General features: G+C 33.3%; 1 protein-coding gene across 1 annotated transcript; it reads right to left on the reverse strand.

The window, feature by feature from the left end:
• Nucleotides 1-1,578: 1,578 nt before the first annotated feature.
• LOC103985633 (shaggy-related protein kinase gamma) lies at nucleotides 1,579-6,612 on the reverse strand. The gene is made up of 13 exons (XM_009403388.3): nucleotides 6,462-6,612; nucleotides 4,826-5,014; nucleotides 4,592-4,684; nucleotides 4,315-4,374; nucleotides 3,815-4,087; nucleotides 3,395-3,469; nucleotides 3,094-3,150; nucleotides 2,875-3,015; nucleotides 2,722-2,772; nucleotides 2,542-2,637; nucleotides 2,353-2,436; nucleotides 2,173-2,275; nucleotides 1,579-2,075 (listed from the first exon to the last, which is right to left on the reverse strand). Exons 2-13 carry the CDS (start codon nucleotides 4,937-4,939, stop codon nucleotides 2,005-2,007), a joined length of 1,218 nt encoding a protein of 405 aa, XP_009401663.1. The 5' UTR covers nucleotides 4,940-5,014; nucleotides 6,462-6,612; the 3' UTR covers nucleotides 1,579-2,004.
• Nucleotides 6,613-18,785: the final 12,173 nt, after the last annotated feature.

An 18,785-nucleotide genomic window follows, 5' to 3' on the forward strand; every position in this document is an offset into this window, starting at 1 on the left:
TTCATCAAAACTTATAAATCTAAAACAAATAAAATAAATATTAAATTATAATTTTTTGTTAGTGATATGTATTTTTAAAGAGGAGTTTCATAGATTTTATACTCATAGGTCAACATAAAATAGCATAAATTAATTCAATACAATTAAAATGTCTCAATACTTTTCTAATAAGAAATAGTTCTTACTTTATTTGTCATCTTTCACATACATCAAGTATATTAATTTTAAGTAATTCAAAAATTATTATTATTTACTTAATAATCTTAAACCTTTAATATTAAGATGTTTATATCTTAAATATCATAAATTAGAGTCACTCTTTTAAGTTACAATAAGAGTATATTTTTCAATATTTGAAACATCAAGAAGAAACATATATTTTATGTCTTATAAATATTTACTATAATCAAACATAACTAAATATCCATCCTTCATTAATTGTTCAACACTTGTTATATATGATAAATAAAGAATAAAAAGAAATATTGTCAAGTTATTTGGTTTGACTAGTCTTCACCTTAATTATTTCTTTTCTTTTCACTTAAATTTATTTATTATATTTAAGTCTAATTTTTAACTTGTGAGTTTCTTCAAAACCTCTAAATATTGATCTTATGTTTGACATATGATTAGAATATCAACCAAATATCATTTGAGATATTATTAACTTATGAATAAGTCATGAACAATTTATAATTTTCTTCATTTTCCTCTAAGAACTTGTTTGCTTTTATCTCTTCTACCAATCTACCTTCATGTGACCTAATTATGAATTTTATGCTTATAATTTTTTAATTTACTTATTTTTGTTCATTATGCCCAATCAAAGTATCATCTTCCGCTTTCATGTTTGCAAGAAACATATCAATAATAATAACAACATGATCAAATTTTGAAATTAAGAATTCTCATCTTTTACAATAATAATATGATCATGAAAATGTTCACCATAAGATTTTATTTGACTAATAATTTCAATTACTCAAGAAAATAATCTTGTATCAATTTATTATTTTTCATAAATAAAATCTTAAACTCCTGATGAAAAGTTTAAAATTTTACTATAATCATCTTCGATAAATCTTAAAATTTATTTTGAAATATCAACCAAACTTGTCATAATAAAAATATCTTCTATTTGTCCAAAAAAAAAAAAAAAGACACATGTTTTCAACACAACCTAAACCCATCTGCCAAAAGTTAAAATTTCTCAACCAGTACCTATTGTCCGATTTCGATTTGGGTTTACGATGAATTTGGATAATGAAATTATAATATAAAATAATGGAAAATTTAAAATTAAAACCACGCAGGTTCAGTGGCCAAACTGTGAAAGAACATTCAACAATAGAAAATTGAAATTAGTATCAAATAAAGTTTTTTTTTTGGCAAAAAAGAAAGCTCGAGAGTTTTTAGATCAAAAACTAAAATTCACTCAAAAGTCCAATCAAATAATTAACTTCTTTCCAATGTTTCATTATTGAGATTGCACCTATTTCCACTGTATTCAACATTCAAAGTCCTGTGCAGTTACAGTTGAGCTCTGAAGGTCCATTTACCATGAAACAAACAAAGCTCTACACCACAATCATTTTGCTCTTTTGGTAATGGTTCAGAAGATGCATGGCTGAACAGAGTCATACAACCACTTCCATGACCTTCAAAGCCATCATACACCCGAATCAGTAAAAGCATTTTGGTTCATAATTCACGAACTAAATACTGGCAATATGTACGCACTGATACAATGTTACAATCTGTCAAAAAGTGGTTAGTAGAAAGAACCTTTTGAGGTTTTTCGAGACTGGCAAACCAGTTCTTAGTGTCCAAACAGAGGGATGACCATCGTCCAAGGAGAAACAGCTTGAGATTTCCTTTGATCGCATGCTCTACCAACTCACTGACCTCAATGAATATTCATCAATCTCATTGGAGGCACATTTCTGTATTAGGAATGAAGTGTGTGGGTTTCCCTCATCCTTTTGACCAAACTTACAATCCTAGTTAGGCACATTGCTTTCTGGCATGCTCTGGTATCAGCCTTGCTACTGTCTCCACTGGCACTCCCTTCAATTCTAATTAACACAACAACAACAAAAAAGTCCGCTTAATCTAACACATGATTATTCAAAAAATCTTCACAATCGTTACTAATTTTCACAGAAGACTCACCATGAGGCTTGAAATTGAAGAGAGGGGGCAGAAAACGACCATTTGGCAAGCGAGTATTATGATCTCGAAGTTCATCAAAGAATGGATGAACTAATGCTTCTAACTGTATCCAAGAAAAAGTCTTATTCAAATGGACATATGACAACCAAGAATTCAAGGGAAGGCACTGTCTATACTCACAGCAGTACATCGCAGGTTTGGTGAGTACTGTAAAAGCCTAGATACAAGATCAACAGCTTCAGGAGGCATTCGCTTATGGAATATCTGATTGAAGTAGATGAAGTGATCAGTCATTAAAAAAGATCAAAATTATAAAAAACAACATTCACTCAATGTGAAAAACTGTGCAAGAACATATAACTACATTACCTTGTGCCAAGGGTGAGCTTTGATCTGGGAAAACTTGAACTCAGTGTAGTTTGGGTTCATGCATTTAATTTCTTCTCTTGTGGGGGTACCTAAAACCTGCAACAGCAAAATTACATAAGAGAGGGCAATGGAGAGGAATAGGAGTTGATTCCAAATCATGAACACAAAACAGTGACATACCTTAATTATTTGGACTAGTTGGTCAACTCCACTTTCACCAGGAAAGAGAGGCTGTTAAAATCATAGATGAACTTAGTTGAGAATGAATGATAAAAATAATGTCCGACCTGAAATGGTAACCTACATATGTTCATAAAATATGACATTAGCTACCTGTCCTAGTAGTAGTTCAGCAAGAACACAACCAGCAGACCAGATGTCAATTGCTGTAGTATATTCAGTTGCCCCAAAAATAAGCTCCGGAGCTCTATAATACCTCGAGCATATGTATGATATATTTGGTTCACCTTTAACCTAACAAAGCAAGTTTCAGCACTGGAGAAACTAAAACATCAAAAACACACCACAGTTATAGAAAATGAACTAAATTACCAAGACTTTTGCACTCCCAAAGTCACATATTTTCAGCTGATGAGTATGTGGATTGACCTGTTCCAAAATGATATAGCAATAAGAGCACCACTACTTTGTAGACTGGTAATTCCAATAGTATGAAAAAAAAATTGTTTATTATCACTTCTACAAAGATAATGAAACAACCAAATTCGTCAATCTCCATTATAAAATTTTCAATATGAGACAGAAGAATTCCATTATTTTCATGTAAATCAGCTGCGTTAAAAGACAAATCTGAACCACAGTAAACAAAAGTAAGAATTGGATTAGTATATACCAGAAGATTTTGGGGCTTAATATCTCTGTGGCACACCCCAATGCTGCCATGAATGTATGCCAGTGCTCGACAAATCTGTTAGAAAAGAAAATTAAACTGTATCAGCAGATCTACAAGTACTTTAAAACAAGTGGGGAATGTGGAAAATTTTGAACAATCAGTTTCTCAACCATACTCAAATTTAATCTAAATTACCGCCCACTTTATCAATATTATCTAGTCAATAACTGGAATACGGGCACTAGTCTTACTGACATATAACTAAATACAACATCGAGATCTACAAGCTTTATAAACTATAGAACATGCCAAATCCATAAAATTTATGGATCATTACTACAACATATAATGATCTGTAGAAATATGACATCCAATCTTGATAATAAGCAAAAAATGACAACATTATGAATCCAAACTCACCTGGTACATGTACAGCTTCACAAATATTAGTGGCATACGTTGGTTCATCTTGTTGTAGTGTCTAATAACACGATGAACTGTCTCTGGTACATATTCAAGCACCAAATTGAGATACAGCTCATCCTTCTCAGTTGTTGAAAAGAAGCAATGCTTCAGAGAGATAACATTTGGATGGTCAAGAAGATGCATGGTTTGTAACTCACGATTCTTGTACCTCTTATCCTGAATAACCTTTTTTATAGCTACTGTTTCACCTGTCTCAAGACATTTGGCCTAACAAGATAGACAGAGATAATTAAAACAAACTCATAAATTTGAAAAGAAATAAATTCACTACATCAGCATACATCAATGAAAAATATCACATCATGGAAGCATGCTCATGCTAAATCAAATAACCATGCAACCATTTCTAACAAGTGAACTTATAATTACAATTTATAAGTCCTACCAAGAAGCATGACAAGAACTTTGGTGGACTAATTAACCACCAGACTGACCTGGAAGACAATTCCAAATGATCCATGACCTACAACACGCTCAGCCATGTAGCTTACAGTCTGCAATTAAAATCAACAACTTACAATATCAAGTTTAGTGCATATGCAAAAAATTTAGGAAATTAATACACAAAAATTAAAAATGATTTCAAAATTTTAAATTCCTTTTGCTCAAAAGGCCAGCATTGAAAAACTACAGCATATCTCATCGAAAGACAAAATATTAAATTGTAGCAAAAAAAAGGACAAACGTCTATTTTCTAAAAATTTCTTTTACCTGCTTTGGCTGGCCCTTTTTCCCATTGATAGTTGTAACAATTATATGACCTGTTTCTGTCCCATTCCCATTAATCACAGTTGCTTCCACTTCCTGCAGTAGTCCATTAATTAGTCACAGACAATCATGTGGCCTGTCTCATTTGTCATGTAGGGAAACTCTTATTTTAATACTTATGTCATAGAGAATAGCCATCATCTGTCAGGAGCACAACATGTGTTGATCATCACCTACCTTATCCTCCCTGATTCTCATATCACTCATCTCCTCCGGCAACTTGTCAACACGAACACTAGTGCCACTGGTGTTTTTCAACCCTGAAGAAGGCACCACGCTCACTGAAGCCATTTGTTAGTTGTAGAGATTATGCAGCATCCAACTACGTCTCCTGAAAATCTTTTTCAGAATGAAGATAGCATTGATCTGTCGCCAAAGATATGAAAAAATTCATTAGGCACAATGAAAATGTGAAAAAAATAAGATTTCAATCATTATGCAGACAGTCTTAGCAAGTTATCTAAAAGACAAGTTATGAAGATAGCATTTACTTGTTGCCAAAGATATGAAAAATAGCATTATGCACAATGGAAACATGAAAAAAAATCTCAATTATCTCATTTGACAGTCAATCTTAGCAAATTATCTAAAAGACAGAAATCAGATCCTCATATTAAAGCTTCCATAACAGAAAAGAAAACATTATGCAGAAGGAAGATATAGTAAAATTGCAGGCTAGAAAAAATAAGTTCCGGAACAAATAAAATCCACAGAAGCAATAATCGATTTTTTTATAAACATTAATGGAGCGAATCAAATAAACAGTTATCCAATTACTTAGTCCTCCAATCTATAAACTGCCCAGTGGGCATGACTCTCACTTGTCAGCTAGATGTATTGCAAAACAAAGTGTATACACCATTTGGAACAGCTATAATGAATAGCCAAAACTCTTGTCTAAGTATCCCAACAGTGGCTTACCTTCATAATCAGCCAATAGACATGCATTTTTCAACCTACCAAGAGATGAAAGTCACACATACCTACTCCTAAAAGACACATCCTAAATTGCTCTTCAAATTAAAGTCAAACTAGGTTGTGGAGGAAATTTAGCAAATGATCCAATATATCTCTTAATTGTCAAACGCTATGAAGAACAACAAAAGAAGTAGTTTGTCAAAGAGATCAGCCTTGATCTTCATGATGTACCACACCCTGTCCAAGCGACACTGGCACTACATCGGAATCAAATTCCTTTAGAAGCGAAAAAGGCAAATAAACAGTCGCCACGTTTGCTGCACTAAACATATATTAGTCAAGAAATACAACCAAAGAAAGGCTGAGGCATTCTAAACTAATCCTCCACCATCACCAATTTTTCAGAATATTGCATCAACTTGTTTTCTTTTCTATCAGAGAAACTACATATATAGATAAGGAAAGGATTTTGAACAAAGACTCAGAGAATGACAAGATTTAAAAGAAATAACCCGTAAACAACTTGCACTTAATTAGACAAAATATCTCAAATCGCGGCTAAACCCCCCGCCGGATACTCCAAAAATCCTCTCTCTTTTTCTCCGTAAAGCATATCCAAAGATCCGCGATCAATCAGTTTCAAGACCCAGATCAAACAAAGGCGCTTAAACCGATATCGTCCTCCGAAATCCAACAAGACCCCAGCAAAATCCGCACCCAACAGCAGATAATTAGTAGAAGTACAGTCACAACGATCCACGAGATTTGCGCAATACTAAGATTTGGAGGACAGGAAAGTGTGATTACTAACATGAAAAAAAGTCAAGAAACTACCAGGATTCGATCAAGGAACACACAACTGAACTAAAAGATCTAACAACTCATTCTGACAAACCAAGAAACAAAAAGCAGCCGAGGAAAGATCGCCCCCTCCTGACCTCCGTCTCCTCCTGCCACAAGGGCAGATTGAGATCAGAATTAAGGGCTTTAATCTCCTCTCGCGTCTCGTTCTTGGGTAGATGGCAATCAAGGCAAAAAAAGCCTCTTCGAGGTCCTTGAAAACGTACCCTTGTTTGACCGTTCAAACTTGATTCCTATCCACTAGCTAATAATCATGATAATTATCATTACTAATCATATTCTTAATAAGTTGATGACGATGACGGTGATGTCTTCCGCATCAATTTCCGCTTTCTTTTCCCTCAGTATTGACCAGCTAATACTTCTTTAGCTTTTGGTTAACCAACAGCGAATATTCGCACCGCACATCACTCGACTCCCCAACCCAGCATTATTATTCCTTAAATGACCAAACTACCCTTTCTTTGTTCCCGGGCGGTCTCTCGGCAAAGTTGAGTACCGAAACTACCCTTTCACGGGGTTTTCCACCTTTGAATCGACGGTTCTGCTTCGCCGCAGAAGCGATCGCTCACGATCTTAGATTGAAGCTGGGTGCCCGGGCGTCGTTGTAGGGATCGGACGGCTGAGAGACGCCCTACAGGACTACAGCCGATCACCGCGAGGAAGGGTGTTTCGGTAAATGCAGTGGGAGATATGGAGAAATGATTGGTTGTTAACTGCAAGAGCTCTCGCGAAGGTGAGAACCCCACGTGTCGGAAAGGTGCAGAAGCCACTCTAAAATACTTCACGTACTCATCATCGCATGTTTACCCGACGGTCACCCGCATGAGGATCCAAACTAAGGCCCACCAACTCAATATAAAGAGGATCCAAATAATAAAGTCTTTATCTTCGAGGAATTCTTTTAGACAATTCATCGAAAAAAATACTCAATATTTGCTTTTTACGACGCCTTAAATTGAGAAATGATGTAGAGCCAATTTTTGACAAATGGATGGATGAGAATATTGTTATTTACTCATTCTGCTAATTGACACGGTTTTCATTGTAAAATAAATGATTCAATTCTTTTAATTGAATTGGTGTGGTCTGATTAAACAAAACCCTCCCTATATTTATTACCTTTTATAGTTCCTAATTTATCTTATTATCATCCGACGGAATGTAAAACTCTTTAAGATGAGATTTCAATAATCATAAAAAAGTTACAAAGGGTTGAGAAACTATCGAACACTAAAGTCTTCAAGCTTAATGTCCTAATCGACCAACGAGCAGCTTAAAAAATTTAAAAAAAAATTAAGATGAGAGACAAGGTCGGGTATCGATCATTGAAACCGTAACATGAGACGTGACTGGGAATGATAGTTTTCAAAGCATTAAATCTTTGAATTATCTATCTCTAATGAGTATAAGCTGAGTGTTGCGTCTTACATCAATCATCAACTCTTATAATAATTTTACAAAGATGGTACAATATGAGAATGATATAGTAAATCTTAAACAAATTAAGGAAGATTTAGTGTCTTATGCTTTTAGAGAAAAAAATAAATTTAGAAATATAGAAAGTAATAGCTGCTAAAAGTGAAAGTCTACTAGGATGATTTTCTAACAATGGTAGATCTATACTATAGATTGAGGCTAAGAGTTAATTCTTTAGATGATGTCAATACTATAGATGTAAAAAACAAACATAAAGAAGATATTAATAAGTGCTCTTATGATGGATAATGATGAAGATGTACTTGCAATCTCCAAAAGCATCAATATATTTTTTACAATAGTATATATTTAAATTTGTTCATTTTTGTCATGATTGTGCTAAAAAAATATTAAGATTCACTAAATAATAAGTTAGAATTTGAGTATTGATTCGACAATGGAGGTCATAGGTATCGTTAAAGTAAAAAATCAAATGAGTGAATAAGTAGTACATACTTTAGATGATGTGGCTTATATTCCAAAGATACTAAATAATCTAATTTTTTAAAGTTTTTTAGATTCTTAAGGTTATAACTATAAGGTTGGAAGTAGAATTTAAAAATTACTTTGAAGTTTTTTGATAAAAGAAAGATTATATAAAAGATTGTATCATCTAGAAAGAAGCACAATAAAGACCTCAAATGATTGAAAATAAGTTATATGTGAAAAGAATGATAAATACCTCCAAAAGTATGACTTGTTTCTGATGTAAAAAATGAAATGTGATATTTATGATTCGTATGTTTAAGGGTAGAAGTTCTATTGGTGGTAAGATGATGAGATGAGATAAAAATCTCTCTCCAATTGTGCAGTAATTCAATTCCAATTATATATGGGACATTAGTGAGTTTATCATAATCAAGTGTTAAATCATAAATTGATTTAGTTTTTATGGTTTTAACGTAATTTTTAATATTTTCTTTCTTTGGGAGGAGTCGGATACTAAGATTCTCTTATAACACTAGCTTCAAGAATCTCAAAATATTTATTCATCCCAATGATATCTTCCTTTATAAGTATTTTATCTACTTTTGTATCTCCTAAAGAGATAATATTTTTCTTTCAAGCTCCTTTCAATCTTCGTTACTCATTCTTGTTGAATCTCTCATCGAACTTTTGAGCTCTAATATCACTTAGAAGAGAGAAAAGAACTTAAAATAAAAAAAATCTTAAAGATCAATAAATAAGAAATATACTAGAAAATCAATATAAGATTAATATGGTTTAACACTTTCCACGTATATTCATATTGAAAATCAAATTCTTCACTGTATAAGAAAAATCAATATATAGAATTACTCTCTTTAGTTAAATAAAACTTAAACCTGAAACTTTTTTAATCCACTATTATATATCCTATTATATAAATATGAAGAACTCTTCTCTCAATCTTTTTTAATCCACTAAAGAGAAATTGTAAGAGCATCCAAAATATCTTCATAATTCACTTGAAGAACTCTCACTCTCTCCAAAATGTCTTCAAAATATTTTGAAGAAATTGTAAAAGCATCCAAAATATCTTCAAAACATGATGAACTCTTACTCTCTCCAAAACATTTAGTTTCTTGGTGTATTTATAGGAATAAATCATAATTCACTTAGGATTTTCTCTTAAAATATTTACCAATGTAATATCAAAACTTATCATGGTGAAACTTATTCCTACTCAAAATGGAAACTCCCAATAAAAAATAAAATATATTAGATAACATCTTTGTTACATTCCTATTATACTTGAAATAAGTTAAAAAAAATTAGATTCGTTTGCTATTGTAGTTTTTAAATTTCATTTGAAAACTAACGCCATAAAATTTGTGATAAGGATGATCTCGTTCTAAATAAATTATTTAATATTCTAGAGATAGAGAGTTTGAATAAAATATAACCTTTGTCTCTCCTAAAATCAAAAATATTTTTGGAAAGTAATCATAACACACAGGACCAAGTTGAAGGATTTACTTTCACATGACTTCAAACTTGTAACTTTATTTTTGATAAAATATTTTTACCTAATGAAAATGAGATAGGTATAAGATACTTGATTATTATACATATTCAAAAAAAAGTTTGGAGTGGTTGTTTCATATAGAAAAACATACTTAGCACACGAAATTGTACTGAATCAAGTTTATGAAAAATACTTCTATAGATTATACACTGTGTTAATACCTTTCTTGGGTGAGTTGAAAAGTCATGACTATCAAATGGAAGATTATTTGATTATTACATATGATACATATTTTTGTTGGGTTTTTTTTTGTGTGGATATTTTCATATGCTTGTGTAGTTTTTTTTGTGGATATTTTCATATGCTTGTGTAGTTTTATATAGTACATTCATCCAATTATCAATCTAAATGTAGCACATCTATATGATAAATACCCTAGTATTTTGATGATGTAACTTGTGTTGATGGTACTAATAAGCTATTTTGTGATGCATTTGGAGTAGTAGAGATTGAGGAAAGAAACTTAAAGGGGATTATTTTTTAAATTGAGAAAATGCATTGGTGTGCATTGCCAATCTTTTGCTTTGTTAATGATAAGATCCCATGGATTTTTCAGTACCTGAAGTTTTATTTCTAGTTGCACATCATGATTGTTGTATAATCCATCTTTAAAAAATTAGTGATACAGAAGTGATTTTTTTTTTTATTGCCGCTATAGCATATACTGAGTTCTAATTGCAAATTTTGATAAAAAAATATGACAAAAGCTATCACTGAATTTTTGAATTAATTTATATACAAATACTTTTCTCACCAAAGACTTTTTTTATATATTAAGTAGGGTACGATTGCATCATATTGAATCTATATATTGAATCTATCTAATGTCACGAAGGCCAACAAAACCAAGTAAAACAAGAGTACTTTGGTTAAAGTTTTACAGATGGTTAATTCTCGATGGTGGCAAGTCGAAAAAACAATTAGATGGCCATAAATTGTTGCTTGAAGCCTTCTTGCTGTTGCCACTACAAGGTCCCTACGAAACTATTGTAAGTAAGAGAGCATAGAATAAGTGTTGTTGTAAGGACTAAGCAGCGACATTTTTATAGTTAAGAGCACATAAGAGGAATCAGACATGAGTGTATAGAGAGAGAGTTTCACTCAAAGTCACTATTATAATCAAATCATTAAATTTAAACATAATTTATTTTTTTACTAATAAAAATTTAAAAATAAATATTCAACATTTCATGTTGGTTGATATTATTCTATCAATAAATTAAATAAAAATTAAAAAATAAATATAAAATTAAAATTTAAAAAATTGCCTTATGTGAATTACTCATCTCCTTTTAAAGGAAAGAGATTTATCTCTTTAGTTTCTTATCAAGCCAAGCATAATAATAGAAGAACGATGAATTGTATAAAAAGGTAAGTTCCTCTTCCATTCCTAAAAAATAAATAAATATTTTTTTATTTATTCAAGTACCTAAAATTTTTGAATTAAAATATGTTATAATTATCCATGCTATTTATAGTTTGTAAAAAAATTTATCCTATATGCATGATGCTAGTTGTAATACTTTCTATTAGATTTATATAATAGTTAATTAAAAATATTATTTTCTCGCTTATGTAATTTTATTTTTTAATCTATTACTATTTATTATGTTTTAATTACTCAATACTAATGATTAGATATTTTGATTATAATTTCATAATATTATAATTCAAAATTGAGAGAATTAATTAATATTTGGGCTAAAATCATCAGCTAGTAAGCTAGGCTAAGCCCACAGGCTAAGCCACAATTCGTAGACTAGGCCCAGCGGGTAGGCTAAGTTCAATCAACTTGATGGTATGATTATTTTTAATAAAAAAGATTAAAAAAATAGAATGTATATATATATATATATATATATATATATATATATATATATATATATATATATATATATATATATATATATATATATATATATATATATATATATATATTTGATAACTAAAGAGATAACTCAGGATCTAAGCCAAAATTCCTCTAAGCAGAGAAAAGTTCTATTAGATTTAATAATCAACTTTGTGTTTCAAAAGTCATATAGTAAAAATATAACTATTAGTGAAGGTATACAAATTAAGATTTAATATATATTCTAAGGCTGCCAAGATGTATCGAGATTTATGTTAAAGCTATTAGTACCATAGTATAAAGAGAGACATAATAGAATTTATTTCTAAATGTTTAGTTTGCTTGAAGGTAAAAAATTAAATACCTATGAGAAGATTATAAAAGATTTCAATTCTAAAATGGAAGTGGAGCAAGTCAATATAAATTTTGTGACAAAACTACCTAAGAGTACGAAAGGATATAATAGAATTTGGACAGTAGTGAATAGACTTACTAAATGTGCTCACTTCATTCTCGTTAACAAGAAGTATTTCTTCTTGGATAAACTAACAAGTTTATACATTATGTAGATTATTTGATATCATAGGGTGCTAATTAGTATTATCACTGATAGAGATTCAATATTTACCTTCAAGCTTTAAGAAAGTCTACAAAAATCTATGAGCGTAAGTTAAAGTTTAGTATAGCTTTTTATCTCGAACTGGATGGTCAATCTAAGAGAATAATATAAACTCTTAAATATCTCTTAAGAGCTTATGTCTTAGACTTTGGTAGAAGTTAGGATATGTATTTATATATAATTAAATTTGCTTATAATAATAATTATCTCTCTAATATATAAATAGCCCCATTAGAAGCTGGGAGAAAGTCCACCTATGTACTAGGATGAGGTGAGAGAATGAAATTTTTTTTTGACCTTCGTAGAGTAATCAATCCAGAGAAAAAAATATATTTTGAGAAATAAATTTATACTCTTAGTAAAGATATGTTGACAATACCATTTATACTAAAAGACAACTTGGGAAAGAAAAAAAAAAAGTAAGAGAGTCTCTTCATCTAGTTCTTGAGGTAAGTCAAATTTAAAGATCAAATTTCTTTAGGAGAGGAGTGATGGGGATATAAACAGGAATAACCTTTATATAGGAACAAATACTAGAAGACCAAAATACGCAGCGGAATAAAATGGAAACACAATCAAACAGAACACTAAGATATACGTGGAAAACCCCTTCAATGTGAAGGGTAAAAACCACGGGGCAAACTAGAGATAATCCACTATGAGAATAATGAATGTACAAATCTCAATCTCTTGCCCAAAACCCTAGCAACAACCACAAGAGAATAACTGGGATACAAGGATCACGTCACTGCCCACAATATCTAAAACTCCCAAGTAATCACAGCAAAAGTCTACTGTAGATTTGATCTAACCTGAGATGAGAACACTGTTAGATTATTGAGAACAGTCTCTCTGCGTTGTCCTTGTCTTCTTCCTTTTCTTTCTCTTCCTTTTCTGCCTTGTTCTCCTTCTTCTCTTTGGAATCTCGTGGCTACAAAGATCTGCCTCGTTGCTGCCTTTTTATAGCTTTAATCCGCCTCTAAAACGCAGCCACCACACCTCCCTAATCTTAATTAGGGTTAGGTTAAGAGGGGGTGTGGGCTGTGGGCAGATAAAGCCTACATGGGCTGAATATGGGCCATCAGCCCAACAACCTCCCCCTTCAGCCCATAAGGGAGGCTGTCCCATGACTCCTCAATGTGAAGCCATGCCGACCAGTTGTCGGCATATCTCCTGTCTTTCTTTCAGTAAGGTCTTCGTCAACATGTCTGCTCCGTTGTCATCTTTATGAATTTTCTAAAGCTGCAACTGCTTCTCTTCAAATACATTTCGAATCCAGTGGTATCTGACATCTATATGCTTTGACTTGGAATGAAACATTGGGTTCTTACACAAATGGATGGCACTTTGGCTGTCACAATGCACCACATAATTTTCCTGTTTCAGCCCCAATTCTTGTAAGAATTCTTTCATCCATAACATTTCTTTGCATACCTCTATAGCAGCAATATATTCTGCTTCTGTGGTAGAGAGAGCAATACACCTTTGCAACCTGGATTGCCATGACACAGCTCCCCCTGCAAAAGTAAGTACATAACCTGAAGTAGACTTCCTCGTATCTATATCTCTTGTCATATCTGCATTTGTGTAACATGTTAACACAGGTGGTCCACCTCCAAAGCTTAAACAAACCTTAGAGCTCCATCTTAGATATCTAAAAATCCACTTCACTACTGCCCAGTGCTCTTTGCTTGGATTTGCAAGAAATCTGCTAGTAACACCCACTGCATATGCGATGTCTGGCCTCGTACATACCATTGCATACATTAAACTTCCAACTGCTGAAGCATAAGGAACCTTTTGCATTTTCTCCTTCTCCTCATCACTTGACGGACTCTGTTCTGAGCACAACTTGAAGTGACCTGCAAGAGGAGAACCAACTGGCTTAGCATTGCTCGTACTAAATCTTTCCAATACCTTCTCGATGTATTTCTCCTGTGACAACCAAATCTTCTTGTTTTTCCTGTCATGAGAAATCTGCATGCCTAGTATTTGCTTTGCTGGCCCCATGTCCTTCATTGCAAAAGACTCACTCAGTTCCTTCTTCAACCTGTCAATTTTAGACATATCTTTCCCAAGAATAAGCATGTCATCAACATAAAGTAAGAGAATAATAAAATCCTCACCAAACCATTTGATGTACACACAATGATCTGAAGCCGTTCTTTTGTATCCATTTTCTGTCATAAATGAATCAAACTTTCTGTACCACTGTCTTGGAGCTTGCTTTAGCCCATACAAGCTCTTCTTCAACTTGCAGACAAAATTATCTTTACCTTTGACTTTGAAGCCTTCTGGTTGCTCCATATAAATTTCCTCCTCCAAATCACCATGAAGGAAAGCTGTCGTCACATCTAACTGCTCAACCTCCAAGTCCTGGCTAGCAGCAATACCAAGAGCAACACGAATAGAAGACATTTTAACAACAGGAGAAAATATCTCTTCAAAGTCAATACCTTTCTTTTGACCAAAGCCTTTCACAACCAATCTAGCTTTGTACTTTGGTTGAGAACAATATTCTTGAGTCTTCAACCTAAAAACCCACTTGTTTTTCAAGGCCTTCATTCCATTTGGTAGCAGCACCAAATCATAAGTGTGGTTCTTCTGAAGAGCATCCATCTCTTCCTGCATAGCAATTAACCACTTCTCTTTCTGCTCACTCTCAACTGCTTCCTGGTAACTCTCTGGTTCACCTGCATCAGTAAGCATCATATACTCATATGTAGAATATCTTCTGGAAGGTTGACGTTGTCTAGAAGATCTTCTCAACTGAGGTTCTGCGGGAACTTGCTCTCCTACTTCTTATTGCTCAACATGTCCTGCAGGTAAATCAACATCAGGCTCTACACTATTTTCCTGCACATCTCCCCCATCACCCTGATATACTGGAGGAATAACTGGGTCACAATCTGCTAATCCTTCTGCAGAAGTCTTGGCTGGTGCCTTCTTCTTCAAATCTTCAAAGGTTTGATCCTCAAAGAAGACCACATCTCTGCTCCTGAACACCTTCTGCTTTTCTGGATCCCAAAGCCTGTAACCAAACTGATCATGTGAGTAACCAAGAAAAATACATTCTTTAGACTTACTATCCAGCTTGGACCTCTCATTGTCTGGAATATGTGCAAATGCGCGACAACCAAACACTCTCAAATGCCTATAGGAAACATCTTTCCCTGACCATACATGCTCTGCAGCATCACCATCTAGGGCTGTACATGGTGATAAGTTGATCACATCAACTGCAGTCCTCAAAGCCTCATCCCAAAACCTTTTGGGTAGCTTGGCCTGTGAAATCATACATCTGATCTTTTCCATGATGGTGCGGTTCATCCTCTCTGCAATTGCATTATGTTGAGGTGTACCAGGAACTGTCATCTCATGTTGGATTCCATGTGACCTGCAATAGTCATTAAACAATCTCGTATACTCACCACCATTATCTGATCTTATGCATTTCAATTTCCTTTCTGTCTCCCTTTCAACCCTAGCATGAAACTCTTTGAAGACATTAATAACCTGATCTTTGGTCTTCAAAGCATAAGCCCAAACTTTCTTGGAAAAATCATCTATAAAAGTGACAAAATAAAGTGCACCACTTATACCAAGAACATCAACAGATCCACCAGGAGTTTTTGTCCTCAAAGGACCACATACATCTGTATAAACACGGTCTAAGGCATGCATTTTTCTAGACAAAGCAGCACTAGCAAATGAAACTCTATGTTGTTTACCAGCCAAACAATCAATACAAGGGTTCAAATGTATACCTCTGAGATCTGGTAATACCTCTCTCTTGGAAAGAGCTTGCAGCCCCTTCTCGCTCATGTGTCCCAATCGCCTATGCCACAACTCTATACTGAAGTCTTTCTCTGTAGCATTTAACTGCTCACCATAAGCTTTAGCCTGCAACCTGTACAAAGTATGACATTTCTTTCCACTAGCTATAACAAGAGAACCTTTACCGAGCTTCCATTGCCCTCTATGAAATCTGCTTTCATACTCTTCATCATCTAGTCTTCCAACTGAAATTAAATTCAGCCTCAAGTCAACCACATGCCTCACATCCTTAAGTACCAACTTGCAGCCAAGGTTGGTCTTTAAATGGATATCACCCATGCCAATGATGTCTGCTGTGCCATAGTTGCCCATCTTGACAACACCAAAGTTTCCAGACCTGTATGTAGCAAAAAACTCTCTCCGAGGTGTAGCATGATAAGAAGCACCTGTGTCAATCACCCACTCAAGATCCTGACACACACAAGAAAAAATATCATCAGAAGGAGACAAAATCAAATAATCACCACCCTGCACTGTAGCTGTAGTATTATCCTTTGATTCTGTAGACTCCACTTCTTTTCCCTTTTTCTTGTTCTTCTTAGGTTGCTTACATTGGTTCTTGTAATGTCCTTTCTCACCACAGTTATAGCAAACAATATCTTTTCTTGATCTTGACTTACTTCTACCCATACGTGAACTGCTTCTAGACTTTGACCTTCCTCTATTCTCCGAGATAAGTGCCTGTGAATCATTCTGAGATGTTGCTGAACTCTTTCTTCTCAACTCCTCATTCAACAAACTGCTTGTTACTTGACTCATAGTGACAATACCATCTGGTGCAGAATTACTAAGGGAAACCACCAGTGTTTCCCAACTTTCTGGTAATGAACTGAGAAGTAACAATGCCTGCAACTCATCATCAAGAGACATTTTCATATAGGATAACTGGTTAGTAATACTCTGCATTTCATTCAAATGCTCAGCAATAGAAGCACCCTCTCTATATTTTAGGTTCACAAGTTTTCTGATCAAAAAAGCTTTGTTGCCAGCTGTTTTTCTTTCATAGAGACTTTCCAATTTTTTCCAAAGAGAATATGCAGAAATTTCAGTAGAAACATGGTGAAAGACACTATCATTAAGCCATTGTCTAATAAACCCAATTGTTTTTTGATCTAACCTCTTCCACTCATCATCTGTCATAGTTGTAGGTTTTGCACTATCCCCCTGCAAAGGTCCATACAAATTTTTGCAATACAAGAGATCTTCCATTCTTGGTTTCCATATCATCCAATTATTTCCATTCAAACTAATCATGCGAGAAATATTACTGGCCTCCATGTTCAAATACAAAAATTAAATCACCAAAACCCCGCTCTGATACCAGTTGATGGGGATATAAACAGGAATAACCTTTGTATAGGAACAAATACTAGAAGACCAAAATACGCAGCGGAATAAAATGGAAACACAATCAAACAGAACACCAAGATATACGTGGAAAACCCCTTCAATGTGAAGGGTAAAAACCACAGGGCAAATATGAGAATAATGAATGTACAAATCTCAATCTCTTGCCCAAAACCCTAGCAACAACCACAAGAGAATAATTGGGATACAAGGATCACGTCACTGCCCACAATATCTAAAACTCCCAAGTAATCACAGCAAGAGCCTACTGTAGATTTGATCTAACCTGAGATGAGAACACTGCTAGATGATTGAGAACAGTCTCTCTGCGTTGTCCTTGTCTTCTTCCCTTTCTTTCTCTTCCTTTTCTGCCTTGTTCTCCTTCTTCTCTTTGGAATCTCGTGGCTACAAAGATCTGCCTCGTTGCTGCCTTTTTATAGCTTTAATCTGCCTCTAAAACGCAACCACCATACCTCCCTAATCTTAATTAGGGTTAGGTTAAGAGGGGGTGTGGGCTGTGGGCTGATAAAGCCCACATGGGCTGAATATGAGCCATTAGCCCAACAAGGAGAAATATAATCAAATCTTTTAATTTAAGCATAATTATTTGATTTTTGTTTCTTGCTAATAAAATTTAAAAAATATATATTCAACATTCTAAGTTGGATGAAATTATTATTATCAATAAATTAAATAAAGAGAAAGAATAAATATAAACATTTAAAAAATTATTATCTTATGTGGAGGGCTCACCTCCTCTTATTCAAGGGGAGGGATTCTTTATTCACCAAGCTAAGTCTAGCAATGAGATAGAATGAGAAGTTGCATCTTGTTGAGGATAAGTAGGTTTCTTGTTGTTCAAGAAATTTTTTTCTATTCCTTCAAATATTTATAATTTTATTTTGGATTAAAACATATTTAATTATCTATGCTATTTATATATTTTTTAATTATGATCTTATATGCATGATGCTAGTTATAATACTTGATTTTTATTAAATTTATATAATTATTGATTAAAAATATTATTTTCTTTCATATATAATTTTTATCTTTTTAATCTATTGTTATTTATTATGTTTTGATAACTCAATGCTAATGATTAGATTTTTTATTATAATTTCATGATACCATAATTTAAAATTAAAAGAATTAATTAAGATTTAAATTAAAATCAATAAGTAGGCTAAGCCGAGTAGGTAGGCTAAGCTAGGCCATA

Source organism: Musa acuminata, chromosome BXJ2-5 (assembly GCF_036884655.1).
Source record: "Musa acuminata AAA Group cultivar baxijiao chromosome BXJ2-5, Cavendish_Baxijiao_AAA, whole genome shotgun sequence".
NCBI lineage: Eukaryota > Viridiplantae > Streptophyta > Magnoliopsida > Zingiberales > Musaceae > Musa > Musa acuminata.